Source organism: Wolffia australiana, chromosome 16, assembly GCF_029677425.1.
Source record: "Wolffia australiana isolate 7733 chromosome 16, ASM2967742v1".
Lineage (NCBI taxonomy): Eukaryota > Viridiplantae > Streptophyta > Magnoliopsida > Alismatales > Araceae > Wolffia > Wolffia australiana.
The window spans coordinates 8,171,056-8,197,845 of NC_135850.1; the positions used below are offsets into that span (position 1 = coordinate 8,171,056).

The 26,790-nt window shown below is 41.6% G+C and overlaps 1 protein-coding gene and 1 long non-coding RNA gene across 13 annotated transcripts; one reads left to right on the top strand and one right to left on the bottom strand.

The window, feature by feature from the left end:
• Window positions 1-879: 879 nt before the first annotated feature.
• FBW2 (F-BOX WITH WD-40 2) lies at window positions 880-4,501 on the bottom strand. 10 transcript variants are annotated; one of them, XM_078588213.1, is made up of 5 exons: window positions 4,134-4,359; window positions 3,668-4,001; window positions 1,612-2,236; window positions 1,443-1,480; window positions 880-1,096 (listed from the first exon to the last, which is right to left on the bottom strand). In XM_078588213.1, exons 1-4 carry the CDS (start codon window positions 4,234-4,236, stop codon window positions 1,469-1,471), a joined length of 1,074 nt encoding a protein of 357 aa, XP_078444339.1. In that variant the 5' UTR covers window positions 4,237-4,359; the 3' UTR covers window positions 880-1,096; window positions 1,443-1,468. The 10 variants fall into 10 exon arrangements, 9 of the variants coding, with proteins under 9 accessions (XP_078444339.1, XP_078444337.1, XP_078444341.1 ...); XM_078588211.1 differs by having other exon boundaries at window positions 1,443-1,483; XR_013584102.1 differs by having other exon boundaries at window positions 1,443-2,236; window positions 4,134-4,344.
• Window positions 4,502-4,977: 476 nt separating this feature from the next.
• Window positions 4,978-8,600, top strand: LOC144713594 (uncharacterized). 3 transcript variants are annotated; one of them, XR_013584105.1, is made up of 4 exons: window positions 4,978-5,119; window positions 5,206-5,358; window positions 6,961-7,752; window positions 8,081-8,600. It is a non-coding gene; the product is annotated as an uncharacterized LOC144713594 (long non-coding RNA). The 3 variants fall into 3 exon arrangements; XR_013584103.1 differs by having other exon boundaries at window positions 8,095-8,600; XR_013584104.1 differs by having other exon boundaries at window positions 5,011-5,142; window positions 8,095-8,600.
• The last annotated feature ends 18,190 nt before the right edge of the window (window positions 8,601-26,790 follow it).

Consider the following 26,790-nt stretch of genomic DNA (forward strand, 5'->3'; position numbering starts at 1 on the left):
CAAGTTGCCCAATGTTCACATATTAACATCCAAGTTATTCCAAGAATATCATGCATACTACATCAGTTTCTGCATCAGAATACCCATATTCGGATTTCATCATGGTTTGAATAGATTAATATAGCCTTTCATAAGATTTTATAATTTTCCTAGAATTTTTGCTTGCTGACAGATTTTTCTGTCATTCATGTCAATAATAAATTATTTATCATAAGGTAAAGAACATATACTTTGAATTAGTATAGGCATAAATTAATTTGTCTTGATTTCTCCATATTTTTCTTGAACTTTCCAATGCTGTGTTTTTTCCATTAATTAATTTGTCTCAATTCATGGTGAAAGTAATTTTAAATTTATGTTAACATGTTTTTATAGTTAATTTTGAAATGACGTGCCGCTCTGCCATGCATCACTTATTGATTGTGCATTTAATTCAACCAAAAAATAGTAATGTGATCATCGTGTGCCACATCATTTTGGCCTCACAATTTGGGAGGTCAAAATGACCAATTTTGAGCTAATCATCCATGTTCTTTGAGCCGTGCAGGGACACAAGGCAGAGAGAGATGGCTTATATTCAATGTGAAAGATGTAGTGGGCTACATCTCAGATTTTCCCTAAAACCAAAAATAAAAAAGCGGCGCAATGAAAAAAAGGGCGCCTTGCTTAACTTGTTTTCCCTAAAACCAAAAATTACATTTCAGATTTTATGTATCTGCTCCCCTGCAGATCAAACCCTTTCTGATTCTATACTTTCTTATCTGAAAAAGAGAACTGATAAATATTATTGCAACCTAAATCCTAGTGACACAATTAACTAATATTGAAACACATCAGTTTTAGGACATGGGTGAAACCAAGCCAACCATGAACCCTACCTTGTAGAGAATAAAAAAATATAGGATCATAAAGAGAAAATGTGTCATCAACCTATAGAATGGTCTCACGTGTGGAACGAGCAGCAAGAAAAATGGTGACTATAGATTTGACAGCACTAACCACAAGCAAAACAAAACTAGCACTTCCCAGTTGTGTCATGAATTTGAGGCAGAGATGATAGCTTGTCTGAAGCGTCGGGTGCATTATTTGACTGCCCCTATAAGAGAATTCCAATAATTATAATTGTGTAATGTCCATATACTATTTTCTTTTTCCAGAACCATATAGAGATGTTATGAATTATTTCCTATAACTTCTCTTAGATCAAACATCAACATGCAAATTGGGATGAGATATGTGGTCAGTGACACAAATAAAAATTACATATGGTTTGTCGCCACTTAATGGATGTTTTCAAAAGGTGTACGTCTTGCTGCACATATCTCATCCCATGACTTCAGGCAGTTGTGGATCGAATACGTCACTCTGGATGTGACTTAAATTCATAAAGCCAGCTGCTGAAGTAACAAACCTTCCAGGAGAGAAGAGAATGAAGAACTCACCTCCATTTGAAGAGCAAATCTACACTTCACACAGCGGACTGCTGCAGGAAGTCACAACAGAGATGGAGAGGGAGAGGGAGAGAGATCAGAGATAGATTAGGGAGACAGGTCAGGGAGAAGGGGGCCAATCAGAACCAGCCACATCAAAACCAGCACCATAAAACCTAACCTGGAGGCCTTCCAGATCCCGCCCAGCATCCCAAGCTCCATCATCATCAGCACCATCATCATTGTCACCATGGCCAAACCCATCGAAGAACTCAAGCTCCACGTCATCAGCAAACTCCTCCCAGGACAGGTACCCAGAGGAATCAGAGTAGTTGGAGTATTCATCCCAGTAGTTCATCTCGTAGCTGTCGACGATAAGTGGGCCCAGCACCTTCAGGCCTGCATACTTCTCCTTGAGGAAATTTTCCTTGAGCTTCACGTCCCAGCAGCCACGCATGTCCAGAAACTGGAGATCACGGCACTGGGTGAGAATGTCGAGAATACCCTTGTTGGTTAGAAGGAGATAGGCGATTTCGATGTGCCGGAGTTGGGGCATGGTGGCAGCTATTGCATGGGCTTCATCGTCCTGGCACGTTTTCTCTGCCACCTCTACCGGGTGCATCACACGCTTCAGCCCCACAAGGGACTTACAGTGCCGGCCAAAAGCCGCAAGTGCGGGGGCACCCATCTTCACGCAATAGCTCAAGTCCAGGAAGGTCAGGTTGGTAAGCTTCGCTGCCACCTCTTCCACCACGGCGTCGCTGATCTCGCTCCTTGGCATCTCAAGGGCCTGCAAGGAGCTGCCGCTGCAGACAGGAAAAGAAGAGACAGAAGAAGATGTGAGGGTCTCAATGCCAATTCCTCTTAATCAAAGATGGGAGCAGCAAGACTTAATTTTCTTATGGAATTCCTGCCAAATGCTTTTTTATCTTTTTGGAAAAATGAATGCCCTTTTAAATTCAATAGCAAATAGTAAATTGAACCAGTATTGAAAACTGTTAGATTCAAAAGCATGCCAACTGTGGTAAAAGCTATAGATGATAGAAGGGTTCTACTTTTCCTCTTTAAGCTGGATGTTATGCTTCGCCAAAAACCATTTCTGTCGTCCAGTTTTTCGAAGAGAACTCTTTGCCCTTTTCCTCTTACAAGAGCCAAATGAAGACACTTGCAGCAAATGAATGAACCAGTCAGTTTCTAGGCCCATCTATTTAGGATCCTCTCAATCTATGTTGGCAGTATCTTTTCCAATATTGAAAGTCAAAGATTAAATCCGCAGGAAAACACTGCCTGCACATTTCCCCGTAAATGATATAGTCGCAGCCAAGGGATGGTGCATTCTCTACTCTGACCAGTATCGATTTGTATGCATCGACGACAGCGGCAGATTTTAATTCCAAGATTCTAAGACAGATTTAAATGTATTGAAGAAAAATACTCCCCGATGGTCGTTCTGTTTTGTGGTCGTTTTTGAAAACCTGATCGTTTCGTGGTTGTTCTGTTCATTTTGTCCGAATTTGTGCGAATTGTTTGTTCTGTTCGGTTTTCAGAACAGAACAAAAAACAATTCAAACAGAACATCGCACAGACCTGTGTGCGATTCTTTTGTTCGCTTGCAAACAAAAGAATTTTTTTCGTTCTAGTTTTGTGCGAATGTGCGAATTTGTTCGAATGTGTGAATTTTTTTCGTTTTTGAAAAAAGAAAAGAACAGAACAAAGAACAATGCCCTGTGCGGTTCTTTTGTGCGAATTTTTTGTTCGTTTAAAACGAATAGAACAGAACAACCATGTCGACGCCAATGCCCTTAGCAAAAGACCAGCGAGATAGTTCAACAAAATGAGAAACCCAAAATCTTTATACCAGCGTGTACTGTTTGGGTGTAAAAACTGAGGCAGGTCATCCGTTGAGTAAACTTCATATCCTCGAACCAAATGGCCCAGGAAGAATTCATGAATTCCTAAAATTTTCAAGAAAATTCAAAACGCTCTCGTCGTTGAGGAACAAAAGATGCGGTTAAGGTTTTCTTGGAGATTCCAACTCTGCCGTCCAATCTTTGAAAAATTCCGACCTCAAATATTTTCAATCACTGCTCAATCCATTTTTTGGTCATGTTTCCAATTCAAAAATACCATCTCTCCGAAGAAACCGTCTCCCCGATCAAACGGCAAATCATGGGAAGGTGATATGCACGAATCGAAGCAGGAGAAATAACAACTTTGAAATTCAAATCGTCACTTACTGTTTGGCGATGTAACGCAAGAGGTGATCACCAGGGAGGCTGGACACGCTGAGCCTACGAATGGAGCCCGAACTTCTGGGAATCAGCAGCCGGAGCATGCGAGCGATGAGCTCGGGTCTGGATCTCTCGCACCATTCTTCGATATCGAGCTCCTGCCAGCAGTAGGGTCCGGCGACAGCCGCGCCCCAGGACTTGCAGACTCTCGGCACCACGGTCAGCACGTCCTGGAGAGACAGATTCGAGAAGATCAGCCCTAGAGCATCCGGTATCATCTCGTCCCATCGCCGGATGTCGCTGCCCCCGTCCATCCCCCCCCCTCGACAGCTTTTCGATTCTGCGAGAATCGCCATCAAACAAACGCCCTTTTAGCGGCCTGTTCGGATGCAGGAGCGGAACTGAATGAAAGCCGGCGGACTATTAATTGAATCGACGCAATTGAATAATCGAGGGATTCGCGATCAAATACCCAGAAAAAAAAAATGCAAAAGATCGAAAGAGACGAGATTGTCGATTCTTGCCGGAGAAGGAAGAGACAGGCGCAAACAAAGGAAGCAAGATCGGCGATGCATGCGCGACGCAAGCCCGAAGGTAAATCCGCGAAAAACATTTGTTGCCCTAGCGATGTCCGGGCGACAGATCTGCTTCTCCGGTTTCCGAGAAATCCGAAGGTGGGGGAAATGCAATTTGCAAGGGAAGTACCTTCGCAAGAGCTCAGCCTATCGACCTCCCCCCCCGGCAGAACGAGTCAAACTTTTGCGCTTCACGGCAGGTTCTGGGTCTTTATATAATTTCCAAGAATACATTTCAGGCTACAAATTACTCATTGAGTAACTATCTGGATGAAGAACCACCGGCCAAAAGGAATCCCCCGCTTCATTGAATCACTAAAATCTTTAATCAGCACGCGCTGAGAAGACCAACTGGAAACAGCCGTCCAGGAACATTAGACCTTGATTGATTGAGGTCGAGTAGATGAACTGGGGACGAACAAAACCAAGAAGCCAATAGCGAACCGTGGATCGGCGGCTGACTTACAGAGCTTCTCCTTGCTATACTCGCATTCGTACGACTACCAAAATCCTTTGTAAAGGAAGCAAGATCGTTATGGAGATGTAACGAATATCGAGAAGAAGAAGAAGTTGAAGACGAAACACGCAAGCGTAAACTGGTGCCGCTGATTCGTTAGGTGAACTTTAAGGTCGAAGAAAGTGTACGGTTCCTCTGAGCAGGAGCAGATTTGTGTTCAGAGGTCTAGCTACTCCCCTTTTGTTTTTCTGCTTAGGAGGCTGTGCAGGGAGGGAGGAAGGATGACGGCTGACTACTACTATCCCTGGCTAGTAGCTAGACATGGCCGTCCTGTTTCTTTGGTGCGAATTGGACTGAATTGTGTGTTCTGTACGAATTTCTGAACAGAACAAAGTTGAAGACAAACAGAACTTCGAACAGACCCCTGTGCGGTTCGCATTATCAGAATTGTGCGAATTTTTTTAAAATAATTTTTAAAAAGTGCGATTTTTTACTCTCATTCTCTTTCTCAGAGTCCCAGACTCCCAGTCTCCCTCCCTCGTTCTCGTTCTCAGAGTCCCAGCCTCTCCCAGAACTGATATCTATCTACCGAGAAATCACACACGCGTATAGATTTGGATCAGCAGAGAACAATGAGGAAGAAGCTCGGCACGAGATTTCCCGCGGTACTTTCCCTTCAATGTTTCTACCGATCTCTTGCCGTCCGTTTCAAATCTTTTTTGTATTTTATGCCGTAACTTCTTCAAACTTGAGATCTGCTGAGATCGCGTCGCATGCCGGACCGGCGGATTCGTTTCTGGTTTATCTGATGCATGTTTGGCTTCTCTATTGCTTATTCCTTGCACGAATGAGATTTCAGTGCCGCTGGATTTTAATCGGATTCTTGCAAGCCAGTCTCGGGATCTCATTCTAGGGTTTACACGTTCCAACAATCTTTGGAATTGATCTATGCCTTTAGATCATCACTTTTGCATATGTGATCGAACAGTTTTGAGGTTTGTAATCGCTGACAGATAAAAAATAGTTTGAATCTGCATTCTTCGTGAGAAACACGAGAAATAAGGGATCTCATACTGATATTGTGATTTAGTTTACTCTGTTGGCTTTCAAATTCTTAAAACTGATGCTTTATTTCTAAAGAAAGTATCATTTTTTTCATAAAATGCACATGATCTCTTCTCTCACTATCTTGAATAAACTACATTCTTGGGGAAAAAAGGATCATCAGATGCCTGAAATTCAAAATATTTTATCGTTCCACTGCAGTCGCGTATCAAAAAGATTATGCAGGCAGATGAGGATGTGGAGAAAATTGTCTCTCTCTCTAATTCTCTGATTTTCTCTCTCTATCTCTGAATATCTCTTTCTCTCTCTAAATCTCTGATATGCTCTTCCTCCATCTCTAATTCGCTCTCTCTTTCTATATTTCTTCAGTTGTCTATCTCTAATTCTCTATTTTTTTCTCTCTCTAGTTCCCCAATTCTCTCTCTAATTCTCTTTATCTAATTCTCTATTTTGCTCACTTTCTAATTTTTTTATTTCTATCTCTCTCTCATTCTCTCTTCCTCTCTCTATTTCTCTCTCCCTCACTCTTAATCTATCTCTCACTCTCTTATTCTCTCTCTGTGATTCTTTATTTCTCTCTCTATCATTATCTAGTAATCTCTTTATCTCTGATTCTCTCTTTTGCTCTCTCTCTAATTATCTGATTCTCTCTTTTCGTCGCTTTCTCTCCCTCTACTTTTCTCTCATTCCCTAACTCTGTCTCTAGTTTTCTCTCGGTCCCTAATTCCATCTTTGTCTCTTGATAAGCCGAAAATAGGGGTAAAAACTATGAAAATTTTAGCCCTTGTCGTTGTGAATTTTGGCTTATGCAATAAAATTTATAAGAACTCCACTTAAGACGTATAGTGATAAGTACGAGTGTCGTCCAAGGGAAGCTAGTAAGGAATTCGATTTGGTGATTGTATTGGTCGTTTCACTCTGATTAAACTGAATTTGATCTTCAATGAGGATCAAGTCACCCTAATTAGATGAGAATTTAGAAAGGGGGGTAGAAGAGTTGAGATGAATAGAAGAAATATCTGTGATTCTCTCTCTCCCTCTAATTCTCTGATTCTCTCTCTCTCTCTCTCTCTCTTATTCTCCCTTACTCTCTACCTATCAAATTCTCCCTTTCTCTGTCTTTAATTCTCTCTTTCTCTTCGACTCTCTAATTCTGTCTCTAATTATAATATTTTCTTTATCTAATTCTCTTTGTGATGCAGGTGGATGGATTAGGTGTCAAGATCGACAAAATTGGACGACGACCAGGTGGGTGTCGTCCAACAATGGATCTTGACGGTAAAGACCTACGATGTGATGCAATGGGTGAGTAGATTTAGTACGTGTCTGCCGACAAGCAAAGTGTTCTGGCTCCCAAGAAATCAACAGAGTCGTCCGGTGACAATGGGTAGACATCTTGAACCTTGTCCTTGCGGGACGAAGACGCTACAGCGCTGAACAGTAAATTTCTCGCCGGGTAGTGCTCTCACGGGACGGACGGACTGATAATTTGCAAATTAACATGATTAATTAATGAATTTTACATTATCTTTATGTGTTTTAATGACTATATTTGCATGTTATCATATAAAAATGAAGATAAATCACTTACACTTTGATTTTACTATTATTTCTGATTTTTTATCATTTTTTACATGAAATTTAACATCCTTTCAGTGAAGAGATATTTTTTTACAGGGCTCTAAATACTTGGCTAAAGGTTGGTAAGGGTTTTATAATTTTTTTGGAATTTTTCCATATTTTTTTATAATTTTCTGAACATTATTTAGTCAAGAAATGATTTTTGAATCAAAGGAATTGATATTTATTAATTTATTTAATATTTTAAAATGAATTTTCTATAAAATAGGTGGCGTCCACGTCATTGCCCGAAAGTTTGGCCAAATGATTGGAGCGCCAGATTTTATCAATGATTAGCTCATTGTGGCATCATGAATCGTGATGCCATGATGAGCAAATAATTTGAAGCTAACGTGGCACGGGCGGCGAAAAAGGTAACTTTTTATTTTTTTTATTATTACCTCGTCGGTCAGCCGCGTGCATTAAATGCCAACAGCAACCGACACACGTGCTTTAATTTGCACGTGAATCAGTTAGCCGAGTGCATTAAATGCACACGCTAACCGACGCACGTGTGTTAGAGAATAAAAATTGCGTCACGCTTTTAATCATTAAAGCTGCAATTGGTTAGCCGCGTGCATTTAATGCACGCGGCAACCGACACACGTGGATTCAAAAATTAAAAAAATTGCGGCTGTTTAATTGTCATTTTCTTTTTTTTTACAAAAATAAAGAGAAAGCGTTGACGTCGCAATTTTATAGCCATTTAAATTCAGGAATCGATTTCCAATCATTGCGGGCGATGGACGCCGACAACCACGTGTCGACACGTGATCCGAGAAGGCAAAAAACGAGAACAATCATGCCGACAAATAGAATAATGACATTTCCTACCTTCTTGGAGGAGAGATAAATAAATCCAACGGCTTAGATTAATCCTCACTAAAACCTTGATATCTTGAGATCTAGACGTCCGATTGGGCTGAAATTTTGAGGGTAGGTTCGTCTTTTCTCCCTCTACAATCCAGACGGTTGGATCTTTAAATAGAGGTATGGAAAAGGGCGAAAAGTACTTTTTGAAGCTCTCTCCAAGGATTTGGCCAGGAAGGACACAAGGGATGCTTTGGAAGCCGACAGTTCTTGATTCTGCACTCAAAGTTGTAAGTTTCTGATTTGTATTCAATCTTCTTCTTGAACAATTCTAAAATGCCAAGGCATGGGCGAAATGTACATGCCCTAGAAGTTGGTTTTGAATGAAATTAGCGCTGCATTTTGATTCTGATTCAAGATCTGATTTTTGATCTTTAATTCTACATCAATTAGAACATTTTTGCATCATTAGATTTTTAATTTAGGGTCGGAATTCATCTTTTCCCCAATTCCTCACTTTCTCTCTCTAGGTTAATTTGTCTTGTTTCTCTCTCTAGATTTCAATTTTTATTATTTAGGAATTTAATTTAATATATGAAAAACCTAAAAAAAATTGATTAGAAAATTCATCCATCTTGAAGTCCAATTTAAAAATCCCTTTCTTGATTAGTCAATTCCCGATTTTAATTCATAAAAAAATTGTCTTAAAATTTTATAATAATTGGGAAATTAATAATCTGAATTAATCTGATCTTAAAATTGAAATATTTCTATTTAAGTTTTCTGACCGAAATATTTAAAATCAAAATTAGGTCTTACTTGATTTTGATTAATTAAAAATATATTAAGCATAATTAAGATTTATTAAATGCAAAATTAATTCATCTTTGAATTAATTTCATTGAAATTGGATAAAAATTCTTATTTTTGCCTCCCTGTAGTTCGACCCCTTACTTGTTCTATATTCTATATTTAGTGATTAAGGGTATTTATAAATTTTATTCTATAAGTCTAAACGTCAAATCAACGGCATATTTACACGCATTTTTAGGCTTATCAATTGGCACCGTTGCCAAGAAGGCACGGTTAGAATTTTAAACAATTCATCAGGAATATTCTGTTCTAGAGTGATAAACATTTTTTTATACATTCTTGAATTGAAATTCAATTTTGCATTTATTTTTTGGAATCTTAAACACAGTGGAAATTGCAAAACTTGTCATTTCTCTCTATCCTATATTTGATTTTTCTTGTTCATCTAATCCTTCAGGGAGTGAAACTTACACTAAAATTTCTGCTCCTTTGCCTGAAAATATTAAAACCTAAGAATTGACCCGAATATGATCAATCAATTACCTATGTTTTATGGACGATTTAATGAGGAGCCTTATGAGTTTTTAGAAGAGTATAACTAGATATGTTCTGCTTATAGTTATGCAAATGTTCCTCAGGAAATTCTCAAACTCAGGCTATTTCAATTTGCTTTGAAAGATAGGGCCAAAGAGTGGTTCAAAGGGGTAGGTAAAGATTTCAATCATGGAGTGAGATGCAATCTAGCTTTTAAAAGTTCTATTCTTATGGAAAGACCACTTCAATTAGGAATACTATAAGAGATTTCTATCAAGGAACTGGCACTCTTGGAGAAGCATTGGAAAAATTTATGTCACTTACTAGGAAGTACCCACATCATGGAATTCCATCTCATGCATTAGTTTAAATTTTTTATGGTGGATTGAATGATCATGAACGGCACCTAGTAGATATATCTAGTGGAGGAATGTTCCTTGACACTCATTCAGATGAATCCATGAAACTTATGGAAAAGTTAGTGGAAGATTGGACATATCGTCAAAGTTTTTCATACAGTAACCGAAATGCAGGTCAAAAGCGTGGAGGAATCATTGACGTCAAAGCAGTTGAGCTGGAGATTAGAATGGATAAATTGGAAAGAGACATGAGTAAAATTGATAAAACAATAGAAGATATGAGTAATAATTTTAAATCTTTTTTACAGGAAACTAAGGGAAAGGCTAGTACATATGAGGGCAACAATTTCACTAACACTCCTTGTTGTTTTTGTTCTAGTGAAGAACATTCTGTTGAGTCTTGTCCTATGGTTGAACAGGTTAACGCATTTGGGAGACAAGATGCAGGACATGCTCAATGGAATGCACGACCTAATCAGAATTGGAGCAAAGGAAGAAACAACAACTTCGCATCAAGGCAATTTGTTCCGCAACAATATCCACAAAATTTTCAAAATTTTTCTAAGCCTTTTTACTCTCGTCCTAACAACAATAACGAAAGCACTAACTCAACTTTCATGGATTTTATAAGGGAAATGCAGGAAGAAAGAAAGAGCATGTATGAAGAAAGAAAGATGTTGATGCAGACCTTATAAGAACGCAAAAAAGAAATTGAAATGCTCAAGTGAGGACAAGGTGTTCAAGCACAACAACCTGCTCTTAGAATGAAAGGTAAATCAGAAGAAATCCTTCTAAGAGAAAGCCATCCAGGTCAACTCCCAACCCAGCCTAATATTAATCCCAAGAATATCATGTTTTGTGTAGATAGGAATTTAGAATCATCATATTTTGTATCTTCCGAAAATACGAATGCATCTTGCATTAGTGAAAACAATAATGTTGCATCATGCACTGGTTTTACGAATAATTTTTTATATAGTTGTGAAGAAGATATGAATAAAAATAATAATAATGATGACCAAGTGCATGCAATTTCAGAACTTAGAAGTGGAAAGGTTTTTTTGGATTCTCATGAAAAGGATGTAGGATTGCATGAAGCTAAAAATAAAGAAAATGGAGAGATGGAAAATGATCAACGAGATAAGGGTTGCCAGGATGAGGAAAGGCATCCAAGAATGGCATACCCTAATCCAGTTGATTATAGACCACCCATTCCATTTCTTAGTGCATTAAATATAACCAAGAAAAAATCAGGAAATCCTCATTTGCTTGAAATATTTAAAAATGGAACCATAACTATTCCCGTTACTGAGGCAATACAAAATATTCCTTCCTATGCACAATATGTGAAGGAATTGTGCACCCCTTCTAGGAAGCAGAAAAGAGTATAACTTTCTAAAAATATTAGTTCAATTTTATTGAATGATATTCCTAGAAAAAGAAGAGATCCAGGGGCTCCTCTCATTAAATGTGAAATAGGATGAATGGTTTTTAGCAAATCACTTCTTGATTTAGGTGCTAGTGTTAACATAATGCCTAAGGCTTTGTATGATATTTAAATTTGGTGAACTTGAACCTATTTTTCTTGAATTACAATTAGCCGATGGATCAATTAGGCAACCTTATGGAATATTAGAAGATATTATTGTGAAAGTAGAGAACTATAAATTTCCTGTTGATTTCATAGTTGCAGATATGAAAATAACAGGAAATTTGAGCCATGCTCTTATTATTTTAGGTAGACCATTCCTAGTTACGGCGAAAGCCACAACGGATTGGGTAAGGGTACTGTGAAACTCAAAGTAGGAGATGAAAAAATTGAAATATCCATCTCAAAATTAATGAAATACCCAAAAGACACAAGCGAGGATGTTTGTTTTCTAGGGTTGGTAGAAGAAGACGACTTTGATTTGATCCGTGCTCTTATGATTTATTTTCTTGTGAATCTAATGAATGTTTAAATGAAAATCATCTATGCCAGCAAAAATTTCATTACATTTTGAAATTGAGCTTAAACCTTTACCTTCGTCATTGAAGTATGCTTATTTAGGACTATACAATTCTTTTCCCGTAATTATATCATCATTGTTATCCTTTGAACAAGAATTACGGCTTTTAGATGTTTTATCTACTTATAAATCTGCTATAGGATGGACAATTGATGATATTAAGGGCATTAGTCCAAACATTTTTGAGCATAGAATTTTCTTAGAAGAAAATTCTAAAGCAACAAGACAACCTCAAAGGCGACTCAATTCACACATGTTGGAGGTTGTTAAGAAAGAAATCATGAAATGGCTAAAAACTGATTTCATATATGCCATTTCAGATAGCCCATGGGTAAGTCCTGTACATGTAGTACCTAAGAAAACAGGAATAATAGTGACAAAGAATGACAGTGGAAATGAAGTTCAAACTATAGTGGCTTCTAGTTGGAGAGTATGCATAGACTATATGAAGCTTAACTCAGTGACAAAGAAAAATCATTATCCATTACCATTCATTGATCAGATTCTTAAGAGACTTTTATGTCAAAACTTTTATTGTTTTCTAGATGAATATTCAGGATATAACCAAATTGAAATTAACAAAAGTGATAAAGAGAAAACAACATTTACATGTCCAGTAGGTACTTTTGCATTTAAAAAGATGCCTTTTGGTTATGCAATGCACCAGCTACTTTTCAAAGAGGTATGAGTGCTATATTTTCTGATTTAGTAGGAGATTGCTTAGAAATTTTTATGGATGATTTTTTAGTCTTTGGTTCATCATTTGATAGTTGTCTATCTAATTTAATCAAGGTGTTGCAGATATGTGTACATAACAATCTGGTGTTAAGTTGGGAGAAGTCCTACTTCATGGTGGATGAGGTAATTGTCCTAGGGCACCATATCAGCTAGGATGGGCTAAGGGTGGACAGGGCCAAGGTCGAGGTTATCAAGAACCTCCCCCTGCGTATAACCCTAAAACAACTTAGGGGATTTCTAGGGCTTGTTGGCTTCTACAGAAGATTTATTAAAGATTTTGCTAAAATTTCAAAACCCTTAACTAATTTACTTTCTAAAGATACATTGTTTGTTTTTGATGAAAATGCTAAAGCATCCTTCTTGTAGATTAAAGAGGATTTAATTCAAGCACCAATCTTACAAGCTCCAGATTGGAGTAAACCTTTTGAGATTATGTGTGACACCTCTGACAATGCAGTGGGAGCTATTTTAGGACAAAGAATTGACAAGAAGCCAGTTGCCATCTACTACGCAAGCAAAACTTTAGGAGGAGCACATGTAAACTGATAAGCCAAAAAATAGGGGTGAAAATTACGCAAAATTTTTAGCCCTTGTCGTTGTGAATTTTTGGCTTATACAATAAAATTTATAAAACTCTACTTAATATGTATAGTGATAAGTATGAGTGTCGTCCAATGGAGGCAAGTAGGAATTTCAATTTGATTTTATTTTTGGTGTTTAGATCCTAATTAGAGTGAATTTGATCTTCAATGAGGATCAAGTCACCCTAATTAGGTGAGAATTTAGAGAGGGGGGTAGAAGAGATGAGATGAAAAGAAGAAATGTGGGCTCTAGATTGAATTAATTGATCCAATTGGATGGATCAAAGAATTCAATTAGAGAGGTTGGAAGAAATTTTTGATTTAAGTTTTGGTTGGTTTTGAGAAACTGCTAAATCAGAAATAAAAAGGGAAATCTTAATCTCCTAAGAATTAAAACTAAATTTTTTAGAGTTTTCTTTTGGAATGCAATTGAATGCCAAGGTAAATCCCTCAATTTCTCCTCTCAATCCTAATCAGGGCTTGTACATGCCGCTCAAGCCAAGCGATTTAGAAGTTCAGATCAAAATAGAGATGAAGAAACAAACAACTTAACCTAATTCATTCAAAATGCATAAAAGTTCAAATACAATAAAGGAAAAAAAGTACCAGATAACTTGATCCAAGCTAGAGCTCCTCCCTGTCTTGCAGCTGTGATAGAGCACCATCCAGAATGAGCTCCCCCTCTCGAAATTTAGCTTTTATACTTAGGTTATAGGGTAAAAATCACCATTTTACCCCCGTTTAGTACTTAATATTTATCTATCAATGTAGGCTAGATCTGAATAATCTAACCATTCAGATAGAAAGAGGGGATCAAGACGAACAAATCCATAAAAAAATCATCTCAATCGGACTTCAGGATCAAAAGTTATTAATAAATCAATTTTAAACCAATTTAATCCATTGGATTTAAAATTGATTTATTTATTAGTTTCGTTTTAAACACGCAATGACGTGTCGCTCTCTCATTGGCTGGCGCATTTTGAATCCTCCTTTTTGCAGAAAAGTCCTTAAAAGCCTGGAATTGCTTTTGGGCCTTGCCCAAAAGTAATTGCGTATATGCCCTGGCACTCTCTCTCCTCGATTTCTCCTAAAACATTAAAAATATATATTAGAAATTGCAATAAAACCCTGAATGATTTTAAATAGGATCTTTACGCCTGCCGTCGCGACGAGCTGTTTTCAGGGTCTTTTGCACGAACGTTGCAAAAGGCCCCGAAAAGTATAGAAATTGCATAAATACATTTTTTTCTCTTATAAATATGCCCTTTTTTCATAGAATAAATGAATTTCTTCTTGAAATAAATCCCAGAAAATTCCTTAAAATTCGTAAAAATTCTAGAAAATTCTAGAAAATTCCTGATTAATTCCCATGTTGATAAATGTCGAAATAAACTTTTTAATGTGCCATTTTCATCCAAAAATAATTATTTCAAGCTTCAATAAATCCTTAAAAATTCATATAATTAACAGAAAATTAGGGAAAAATCAGAAATTACTTGGAAGCATTATTTTTGTGTAAATATATGATAAAAACCCAAATTTAAGCCTTTTAAATGCATAAATCATGCTAATAACATGAAATAAAGACCGAAATTAGGGTGTTATCATATACCCCCCTACTTAGACATTGTTAGTCCCTTAGCAACATCTAAGTACTTTGCTGAATTATCATCTCTTTCATCCTGTAAGTCAGACAACAGGTGTGGGAAGTGTTAAGTGTATCAATCACAAGCCGAACTAAAACACTAAATGACATTTTGAGCTCCGACCTTTTCAGGAATGTGGGGTTTCTTTCTCCTTGGCTTGGATGCCTAAGTGGATGAGAAGGGAGTGTACTTGTTTCTAGGTATAACGCTATACTCCTCAGGTAAAATCTCTCCACTCATGTGCAGCTGGCCTCACATCTCTAGCGAGCAAGATCACTCTCCCGGGGTGACGACCACCTAGTACTTGCCTCTCCATTAGCCTTTTCTCTTTCCTAAGAATAGAAGAAGCCATTTCCTCCTCCTGTTGAGCACAGAATATTGAACACAACGAGAAGAATATATGATAGAGTTGTGATGGGGGAGAATGAGACTTTGTGAAAGAATTAGGGTGAGCATGAACAATGAGAGATTTATGGTCCAACGGGTGCGGTGCTACCTTGGATAACCTACTCCCAAGATTTTTAGAGGAAGTGAGGGAGATAGAAGAGATGAGACCAATGTGATGATATAGAGAATAAAGACCATCTTGCCCTGAATTGAAAGTCAAAACCAGAAATGGTGCAAGTCAAACCCCTCCTTTCTCTTTGTCTTCTTCTCATTCCTCTTGTCTTTTTTTTTTCTTTTTTTTTTCAAACTCCTTTTTTTTTTGCTTCTTTTTTTTTTTGTATATCAAACAAAGAGGATAACAACAAATGAAACACTTTCCATGACTTAAATGGTTTTCCAAACATCTTGTCACAACTAGCATGAGTGTTATAACAATCACATTGGTCTAGGAAGAAGAGATAGAAGAATAAGATTTAGATAATGTAGAGTGAATTATGGACAGAAAAAGAGTTGAAGAGGCAGTATAGGAGTGATACCGTGGAAAGGGAGATAGATGTACTTGGGAGATAGGTATATCTTCGGTAGTGGGAGCAAGGTGGTGGAGTCAGGTTATGATGGATATGGCGTGAAATGTGTGGAACAATGAGGTGGATGGAGATGGTGGATTCTGTGCATAGGACTTGGAGAATGACTGCCCACTATTTTGGAATGAAAGTAGGCTAATGGTGGGACGAAATACATAAGTGGGATCGGCTATTTTGAGCTGATTGGAATGGGGGATCTCAATTCACTCATCACTCTCCTTTGAAGTATAGAGCTTCTACCCTTAGACTTTCCATCATCTAATCAACCACTAGACGACCTCCCCAATTTGACATTGAACCCACATTGCTCAAAATCACTTGTGTTGCACCTCAACATGTTCCTGATCCGCTCTAGGAGCTTAACTTCTCTACACATGTTTCCAAACCACTGGATGAAAGAAAATTAATTCATGTATGTGCATGTTAAATATCGTTAAAAGCAGGTTCAATTCATGTAGTATTCTTTAAAATTAATCACATGAGTCAACGTTTTCCATATAAAATGAACTAGCTCCCCCCCACTAAAACACGCATGGTCCTCAATGCATAACGATTAAAATAACGAAAAGGAAAATTGAGGGAGAGAATTGCAAACAGTGGGGATGGACTTGAGGCTTGTTGTTTAGATGATGGATGTAAAATCTTGAATACGTCATGCTGCATTTGACAATCTTCCCGTGAGAGCTGTGGATACGAGGCCCCATTCCTGAAACAAAACAAAAAATAAAGCGAGCAAAATGGACAAGAAAATAAAACTAACAAGAAAATAAAGTAAGGATGAAGATAAAACTCCAAGGGATTCAAACAAACGGTACTAGTATGGATTTAGGGATCCATAACGCCTTACGTGATAATTTCTTAAAGGGTTCTAAGATGGATTTAGGAATCCATACTTGGTGCCGTAGATTTGGGATCGGAATGACCGTCGACCTTGTAACGGTTGATTGCCTAGGAGTCCATTTCATTTTCTCATGTATTTTATTGCCCCCTTGATGATTCCTCTTGTCTACAAACATCCTCTTCATGCCAGCATTTGTCCTTATTCTATTATTTGTTGTTCTTTTGTTCTTCCTATTTGGCAAGAAAATAAACGTGGAATAGATAATCCAGTTGCAGATCATCTTTCTAGATTATCTACAGAATTATCTATGCCTATCCATGATGATTTTCCTGATGAATATATTTTAGAAATTCAAAGTAAGAAGCTTCCATGGTATGCTCATATTGTAAATTTTCTTGTCACAGGGTTAGTACCTAATGATTGGGATGTTAATGATAGAAAGAAGTTTTATAAAGATATTAATTACTATTACTATGATGAAATTTGGACTTTTTAAATTAGGTGTTCATCATGTTTAAAAGGTGCGTGCCTAAGGAAGAACAATGGAGCATATTAGATGCTTGCCATTCTTCTTTATGTGGTGGTCATTATGCTCCAAAATTAACTACATTTAAAGTTTTAAATTGTGGATTCTTTTGGCCAAGCTTATTTTCACATGCGCTTTTAAATTCTGCTCTAGGTGTTTAAAATGTCAAGCTGTGGTAAATATCGAAAAGAATGGTAGAATATTTCATTGACAAGGTATGTAAGAAATATTTCATCTGACTGCTTCAATTCATCACACAAGAGGAGATATCCATTCCATCGACAAGGGCTGTGACGGAAAAAGCTTTCAAGCTTTATATTGAGTTGAATAGCGGTATTTGTGACTGATAAACCAAAAATAGGGGTAAATTTTATACAATTTTTAACCCTTGTCGTTGTCAATTTTAGCTTATACAATAAAATTTATAAAAACTCTACTTAAGATGTGTAGTGATAAGTACGAGTGTCGTCCAAGGGAAGCTGGTAAGGAATTCAATTTGATGGTTTTCTTGGTAATTCAACCCTAATTAGAGTTAATTTGATCTTCAATGAAGATCAAATCACCCTAATTAGCTGAGAAATTTAGAAAGGGGGGTAGAAGAGATGGGATGAATAGAAGAAATAGGAGCTCTAAATTGGCTTCTTTGATCCAAAGAAAAAGGGTCCAATGGGTCAATTAGAGAGGTTGAGAGGGAAATTTTGATTTGAGTTGGTTGGTTTTGTAGGTCTTATTATTTAGAAATAACTACACAATTAGATAATACAAAGGGAAATTTACTCTCCTAGAAATTGAAGTTTTTTATAGTTTTTTAATGTGCACTTAGAATAGCTAGGTAAATCTCTCATTCTCTCCTCTCAATCTCAGTAAGGGCTTGTACCTTCCGCTCAAGCCTAGCTATTTAGAAGTTCAGACCAAGATCAAGAAGAACGAAGAAGAAATTTCACTAAAACATCATCCAAAATACACTAAAAGATCAAATACAAACAAGAAAAAGGTACCAGATAGGTTGATCAAAGCTAGAACTCCTCTCTGTGTTACAGCTGTGATAGAGCAACATCAAGAATGACCCCCTCCTCTCGAAATTTGGCTTTTATACCTAGGTAAAATGGAAAAAATTACCCTTTTACCCCTAATTAGTAATTAATTTTTATCGATCAATGTAGGCTTTATTCAATAATCCAACATTACCGATAGAAAGAAGGGATCAATACAAGCAAATCCATAAAAAAATCATCTCAATCGGACTTCTGGTTCAAAAGTTATGAATAAATGAATTTAAACCAATATTACCCATTGGATTTAAATCCATTTATTTATATATATATATATCTATTTTAAACTACGCACTGATGTGTTGCCCTCCTACTGGATGACGACTTTTCAACTTCTCCAGGCGGTTTTCTTCGTGTTGCGCCACGTACCCCCATGGTGAAAATAAAAACAGAAAAAACTCAAAAGTCGCGATTTACATATGTTTTGATACGCACATAAATGTGCGTTTTATTTTCATTTTTACGACTCAGAATGCGCCACGTCACTGCCCGTGCGGGCGCTGTGCATGCGCTGCACGGGCGGTAACCTTACCGCCCGCGGGGCGCTAACACTACCCGCCGTCGGATTCTCATCCGATGGCCGTAATGAGGCCACGTAGTCTCAAATGAGGGTCGCTTGGTCGCTTTAGAAATAAGTCCTTAAAAAATCATTCTCTTGTGCATTCTCTCTCCTCTAGTTTTTTAAAAAATCATTCAACCACATATTAAATCATCTGCAATAAGACCCTATAAAATTTTAAATAACATCTTTACGCCTGCAACCACGACCGAGGGCTGTTTTGAGGGTATAATTGAAAAAATTTTTACGAAAAACCCTTCAAAGTTTGAAAATTATCTTAATACTCATTTTTTCCTTATGAATATATCTTTTTTTCTTAGAAAAAATGCATTTCTTCTTCAAATAAATCTTAGAAAAATCCTAGAAAATCCTAAAAAATTCTATAAAATTCACGGATTCCTCCCCGTACTGATAGATCTCAAAATTAAATATGAAACTTGCCATTTTCATTCAAAAATAATTATTTCAAGCTCAAATAAATCCCTTAAAATTCATCGAATTAACAGAAAATTAGGAAAAATCAGAAATCACTTAAAAACCATAATTTCCTGTAAAAAGATGATAACAACCCCGTTTTAAGCTATTGAAATGCATAATAGTGTGCTAATAGCATGAGATAAAGACCAAATTTAGGGTGTTATCAGTGACCGACTGGAGAATGTTGATAGAGTGGCCATCACTCTGGATTGTTGGACTTATGCAAATCAAATATCATTTATAGGACTCACCGTTCATTGGATAGACATAGAATTGAAAATATGTGAATGTGTCCTCGCTATACACCAGTTGGAGGGCTCCCACACTGGGAGTGCTTGAGAGGGATTGTGTTGGAAGTTCAAGTAAACTTTAAGTTGAGTGAGAAGTTGTGCGCTATTACGACAGACAATGCTTTGAATAACGCAACAATGATGGTGATATTGGAACGAGAGTTGTAGCCAGTGAATGCCTGTTTTACTGCAAAGAGACATGTCTTCTGTATTGCGCATAGGATCAACTTAGTTATGCAGGCTAGATTGAAGGCGCTCAATGTTATCGATGATCGCCCGGAGTCAAGTTTCATTGAAGAAGTAGACCTCACAAAGGAACGCCTTACCTAATGTATGTTCTGCTATGTGGGCTAAGCTACATAAATATTTATCTGTACGAAATGAGGGTTTCACTCTCGCCTCTCTACTTGATCCATCTATGAAGTTAGTGGGTGCATCGCGTGTGGATACTACGTTTTTCGCTCACCCCCCCATTTCTCACTTTCGCTCTATGCAAATAGTATCTTCGAATAAAAGCCTAATTTGGATATGGGCCACTGGGTGCGTTGTCATTCCTGCAGTTACATGCATCACTTCATCTTGAGGATGGAAGTTTGGAACCATCACAGCTTTATGTATGGGGCCACTAAAAGTAGGACGGTTGTAGAGGGTCCCCCAAGCGCTTGAATCACACAGAGTGCAACTGGAATCACCAAAAGCAGTCGGCAGCAGAGTTTCTCTGCGTGCCATATTGTTTCGCGCGGTTCGCTCTGGTCGCGCTAGAAGACACTATTTTTTACATGCAACTTTGTTTCCGTTCAGTGAGCGTGCAAAGGTGCGTTTGAGGTCAGCCACTGCTCAGGGAGTGTGCAAATACAAGACCAACCTTGTCTTTTTTTAAAGACTCTGTGTGTGTCAGTCCATAAAGATCTTTGGCCTGTCGCGTGCATCTCTTTGGCTTCTCGTGTTCTCCGTCTTCGAACTTTCTCTCTCTAATTTTTTTTGTCTGTTCTTGTTCATTACGCTTCCCGGGCCATGGGGAATGTCCTTTAAAATTTTTGTCCGCACTTTCCCTCTCTAGAATTTTTGACGCCCCAGCTCTTTATTGGGTGCATCGCGTGTGGATACTACGTTTTTGAATCACCCCCCGCAATTTCTCACTTTTACTCTCTGCAAAATAGCGTCTTCGAATAAAAGCCTAATTTGGATATGGGCCCCTGGGTGCGTTGTCATTCCTGCAGTTACATGCATCACTTCATCCTGAGGAAGGAACTTTGGAACCATCATTACAAGTAGGACGGCGGTAGAGGGTCCCCCAAGCGCTTGAATCACACAGAGTGCAACTGGAATAACCAAAACCAGTCGGCAGCAGAGTTTCTCTGCGTGCCATATTGTTTCGCGCGGTTCGCTCTGGTCGCGCTAGAAGACACTATTTTTTACATGCAACTTTGTTTCCGTTCAGTGAGCGTGCAAAGGTGCGTTTGAGGTCAGCCACTGCTCAGGGAGTGTACAAATACAAAACCAACCCTGTCTTTTTTAAAAGACTCTGTGTGGGTCAGTCCATAAAGGTCTTTGTGAATATAACGTGTCGCGTGCATCTCTTTGGCTTCTCGTGTTCTCTGTCTTCGAACTTTCTCTCTCTAATTTTTTTTGTCTGTTCTTGTTCATTACGCTTCCCGGGCCATGGGGAATGTCCTTTAAAATTTTTTCCGCACTTTCCCTCTCCAGAATTTTTGACGCCCCAGCTCTTTATTGGGTGCATCGCGTGTGGATACTACGTTTTTGAATCACCCCCCGCAATTTCTCACTTTTACTCTCTGCAAATAGCGTGTTCGAATAAAAGCCTAATTTGGATATGGGCCCCTGGGTGCGTTGTCATTCCTGCAGTTACATGCATCACTTCATCCTGAGGAAGGAACTTTGGAACCATCATTACAAGTAGGACGGCGGTAGAGGGTCCCCCAAGCGCTTGAATCACACAGAGTGCAACTGGAATCACCAAAAGCAGTCGGCAGCAGAGTTTCTCTGTGTGCCATATTGTTTCGTGCGGTTCGCTCTGGTCGCGCTAGAAGACACTTTTTTTTACATGCAACTTTGTTTCCGTTCAGTGAGCGTGCAAAGGTGCGTTTGAGGTCAGCCACTGCTCAGGGAGTGTGCAAATACAAGACCAACCCTGTCTTTTTTAAAAGACTCTGTGTGGGTCAGTCCATAAAGATCTTTGGCCTTTCGCGTGCATCTCTTTGGCTTCTCGTGTTCTCTTTCTTCGAACTTTCTCTCTCTAATTTTTTCTGTCTGTTCTTGTTCATTACGCTTCCCGGGCCATGGGGAATGTCCTTTAAAATTTTTTCCGCACTTTCCCTCTCCAGAATTTTTGACGCCCCAGCTCTTTATTGGGTGCATCGCGTGTGGATACTACGTTTTTGAATCACCCCCCGCAATTTCTCACTTTTACTCTCTGCAAAATAGCGTCTTCGAATAAAAGCCTAATTTGGATATGGGCCCCTGGGTGCGTTGTCATTCCTGCAGTTACATGCATCACTTCATCCTGAGGAAGGAACTTTGGAACCATCATTACAAGTAGGACGGCGGTAGAGGGTCCCCCAAGCGCTTGAATCACACAGAGTGCAACTGGAATCACCAAAAGCAGTCGGGAGCAGAGTTTCTCTATGTGCCATATTGTTTTGCGCGGTTCGCTCTGGTCGCGCTAGAAGACACTATTTTTTACATGCAACTTTGTTTCCGTTCAGTGAGCGTGCAAAGGTGCGTTTGAGGTCAGCCACTGCTCAGGGAGTGTGCAAATACAAGACCAACCCTGTCTTTTTTAAAGACTCTGTGTGGGTCAGTCCATAAAGATCTTTACATGGCGGCGTGGGGCTGGTGGCACGGGCGCGGCGGCGCAGGGTGTTGCGGCGCGGGGCTCGGTGGTGCAGGGCGCGACGGCGCGGGGTAGGGCCGCGTGAGGTGGAGTCGGGCGCGGACTTGGACGCGGTGTCGGCGTAGGGTGCGACGGCGTGGCGGTTGTGTGGGCGCCGTGGGGCGGCACGTCGCGATTGTGCGGCGTAGCGCGACGGGACCGCGTATGGCGGCTGCGGGGAGTGCTTGCTGGCAGGGGTTGGCCGGAACCTGAAGCCGCCCGCATGCCCTAAAGCCGCCGCGCGCTGTTAACCTGCGCATGCCCGAGCTGTCACGCACAATTGGAGCGCCGCGCCGCCGCCAGCGCCTGCCGCCACGCTGCTGCGCACGCAAAGTTGAGCCACCGCGCTGCTGCCAGGCCGCCAGCCGCGACCGCTCGAGCCACCGGGCGGCCGCCACGTTTGGTGCGGTCGAGCCCCCAGCCGCACCTCGACCGAGCCGCTCCGTCTGGTCTGGCCTAGCCAGATCTGGGTGGCCTACCCGTCCGATCTAGTGGGCCGATCTGCCTATTGGGCCGGCGCCAACCGGTCACGCCCACCAGGCCCTTGAAGCCCAGTTAGCTTGGGTCACACGCCCCGAGGCGCCGCAACCCGCACCCCGAGGCACAGCCGTTGCCCTAGCCACCCCAGCCCGTGCCTGAGGCACCGATTTAAATGGCCGACAGGCACACATCCCAAGACGATGCCACATTAGCGCTAGCCCATTTATGGGTCACCATTAATGGGCCGCCACCGGCCCATATGGCCTTCTGCCGCTCAATACCGCGGGCCATGGTCCATGGACTGTGGCCCATTACTGCGGCCCATCTCCGTGGCCCAAGACCGTGGCCCAGCCACGGCCCAGCCCGTGGCCCAATCCGGCCGCCGCTGCCACCGCCGCCGCCGCTTGCCGTTGCCGCCTGCCGCCGCGACTCGCCGCCACTGCGGCTCGCCGCCGCCGCCGCTCGCTGCCGTCGTTGATCGCCACTGCCGCCACTCACCGCCACTGCGCCGCCGCCGCTGCCGCGCCCGCTTGTCGTCACTGTCGCTGCTCGGTCGCCGCCTCTGCCGCCACCTTCGTCCGCCTTCCGCCGCCGCCTCTGGCTGCCTCCTACCGTCGCCCTCAGCCACCGGCCCTGACGCCCTCGGCCGGTGCCGCCGCCCCCGGCTGTCGCCGTCACTCTCAGCCGCAGCACGCCACCGCACCGGCCACTGTACGCCGCCGCCCTGGGCCTGCCGCATGCTGCCGCCCATGGCCGCTGCACGACGCCGCACTCGGTGGTTGTATGCCGCTGCACAGTTCGCCGCAGTCTTCTCCATCCGGCTGGCTGAACAGCACCGCCCACCGGACGTCAGGCCCGCCAACACCTCGATGACTATCCGTGGAGCGCAGTTCATGTGGAGATAGCGACACACCACGACTTCATCGAATTTGAGGACCCAGTGCAAGATCTTTCTCGGACACCCCACCTAGAGCGGGACGTGCAGTCCAAGATGATCATCCCCGAGAAGGACGAATGGATCACAACTCCCGCCGCAGGACATCGACGACGTCCCTCCTGCATCAATTCATCTACGACGTAATTTTTAACCCTATACTCTTCCTCATCAATAGGCTGCTCGTCTAGGGTAGGATCAATTTCCACAGGCTCTAGTCCAATATGTAAGGCTCGGGAAGGGCATTGGGAGGCTCTATGGCCACGTCCCTGCCACTTAAAACAAGTCATGCAGGTCGAAACGATTTGTGCTGGATTGGATTGAGGTGGAGCTCTCGTGGTGGAGTCGAGGGAAGAAGAGGTACGTGCGTTAGGATTGGTCGAAGTGGTGGATGGTGGTGTCGAAACTGGAGGACGGGTTCGGTGGATGTGCGAGTTGGAGTAGGTGCCGGTGCCAGGAGATCTAGTGGTGGGTTACGTGGAGCTAAACGATTGGAATAGGAAGAATGAGCACGATCGGCAAGAGCGAGATGACCGCTAACCACGGGAGTACTATATAAGGTTTGGCAAAGTTCTAGGTCTTCTACAATCTGATAGGCCTGCTCAAGTGTAGCAGCCTTGCGAACGAGTAATTTGGTCTCTAAATACGGGTTAAGTCCAGTTCAAAATTGAGAAATGACAACTCAGGGATTCTCTTCCACTCGATATGTCATATAAAATTCCTCGAATTGAGTGATGTACTCGGAAACTGGGCGCCTACCCTGTTGTAACTTATGCCATTGATCTAGAAGATTATCTAAATAAGCGATAGGAACATATTTCTCACGCAATTTGTCTTTCATTTGGGGCCAAGTGTCTATAGGTGCCTCTCATCGGTTATAGATAAAAAATTCAAGATTCTCCCAAAAGATTTGGCTTGACCTCCTAGTTTCATCTTGGTGTATTGAACATTTTGCCACTCAAGAATGTTGTACCATTTAAAATAACTATTAAGCTTAGATTCTCAATCTAGATACTCTTTAGGGTCCCTAGATCCCTCATAATACGGAACATCGACTTTGATACTTCTTTGAATCTGCTGCCAATGGTTGTTGTGATCCGCACGTCGGTGATCGCGAGGGGGTTCCCGATCCTCGGGTGGATAGGGATCCCATTCCACCCTCGGTGCCTATCGTCAGGTGGATAGGGATCATTCCGTAGGGGATGATTCCTATCACGATCTGGTATCCTCTCCTCCGATAGATAGTAATCGTCACAGGGTGGACGATTTCCATCATGTACCGGGTTTCTATCTGCAGGTGGATAGGGATCGTTCCGCGAGGGACGATTCTTATCATGGCTTGGGGTTCTAGGCTCAGGCAAATAGAAATTGTCTCGACGATTCCTATCGTGGACTAGCATTTTATTCTCGGGAGCAATCGGATCGTCCCATTCAGGATGATTCTGATTGCGTCCCCCGGATCTAATATCAGGTCAATAGGATCATCTGATATGTGATGATTCCTACCGTGTTCCTGAGACCTAGGTTCAGGCGGGTACGGGTCGTCGCGATCACGGCGATGCCTATCATGACCTCGATTCCCTAATTGATAAGTTCGCTCACTAACAGCATCGATAGAACTTATTAGACGGCTGTCCATGTTGGTTAATCATGTATTTACATCACGAATACTGTTCTGGACAGCGTCTAACATGTGGTCAACATCCCCACGTGAGGAGGATGGGGTAGCGGGTGGAGATGAATCTTGGATAAGGACAGACACCTCGCGGCTATCTAGGAACGGTTCATTCATTAGCGCGGAGACGCGTTTGCCTGAATACAGATGCATGCAAATGTAATGATGAATAGACGACGTCTACGATGGCTGAATAGGTAGGCTGACACAAGTTAGGCTCTGATACCAATTTGATGCATGACAACGGGAGATGACAGATGTGGGACAACTGTGGTGACAAGGAATGGACGACGCAAGGCTAAATATTGGGCTGGTTTAGAGAGGGGATGGATAAAACAGACCACAAATTCACACGATCAATTTCGAGAGACTTAAATCTGATGAAATAGTGGTGGTGTAGCCCCTTTCCTTGTCGAGGGCGGGAGTACTATCTTCAACCACTGCGATGATGCTAAGCACCAAAATCAATATCGTCGAATTCACGCTCGTGGGAAAACTCAAGAGAAACCTAATCCACTAGTGGTTGGAAATTCCAGGAATCCTAAAACAAATCTGACGGTGGTGGAAGAACTTCTCGTGGAACACTGGATGAAGAACAGGGGACACCAAAGAGTTCCGGGATACCTCAGCACCGGAGTGCATTTTGAGGCTGCGGGGAATTCTCAGCGTATTGTTGACGAATTGGAGAAGACACGATCCGCGTTCGGCACGAGTGATGGCGAACGGTCCGAGGATGATGAAAGACCAGAGGGTGATGGACAGTAGCTAGAGGGGTGGATGACCAGGCACATGCGGCACTTGTGTGGGCGGTGCCTGCCTGGGCGGTCGGCGTGGTTGCCTGTGCGGGTGAAGCTTGTGCCGGCGGTCAGCGTGGCGGCCTGCGCGGGAGACGCTTGCGCAGGTGTCGCTTGCGTAGGCGGCCGGCATGGCGGCCTGCGTGGGTAGTGCCAGCGCGGGTGCTCGGCGTTGAGACCTGCGTGGGCAGTGCATGCACGGGTGCTGGCGAGGCGGTCTATGTGGGCGACGCTTGCGCAGGTGGCCGACGTGGCCGCCTGTGCGGGCGACGCTGGCGCGGGGGGCCGGCTTGGCGGCTTGCATGGGCGGTGCTTGCGCGGGCAGTCGGCTTGGTAGCCTGCACGGGCGGTGCTTGCGCGGGCGGCTAGTTTGGCTGCCTGTGCGGGGGCGACTTGGCATTGGGCGGCCAGGCGCAGGGTGGCCAAC

What these genes read in the sequence shown, in the direction of transcription:
- FBW2 (XM_078588208.1), bottom strand. Translation starts at nt 4,236, where the DNA reads ATGCATCGCCGATCTTGCTTCCTTTGTTTGCGCCTGTCTCTTCCTTCT. An exon ending in TTTGCATTTTTTTTTTCTGG is followed by an intron (nt 4,002 to 4,133) that starts GTATTTGATCGC and finishes CGATTCTCGCAG; the next exon opens with AATCGAAAAGCTGTCGAGGG. An exon ending in TTGCGTTACATCGCCAAACA is followed by an intron (nt 2,237 to 3,667) that starts GTAAGTGACGAT and finishes TCCTGTCTGCAG; the next exon opens with CGGCAGCTCCTTGCAGGCCC.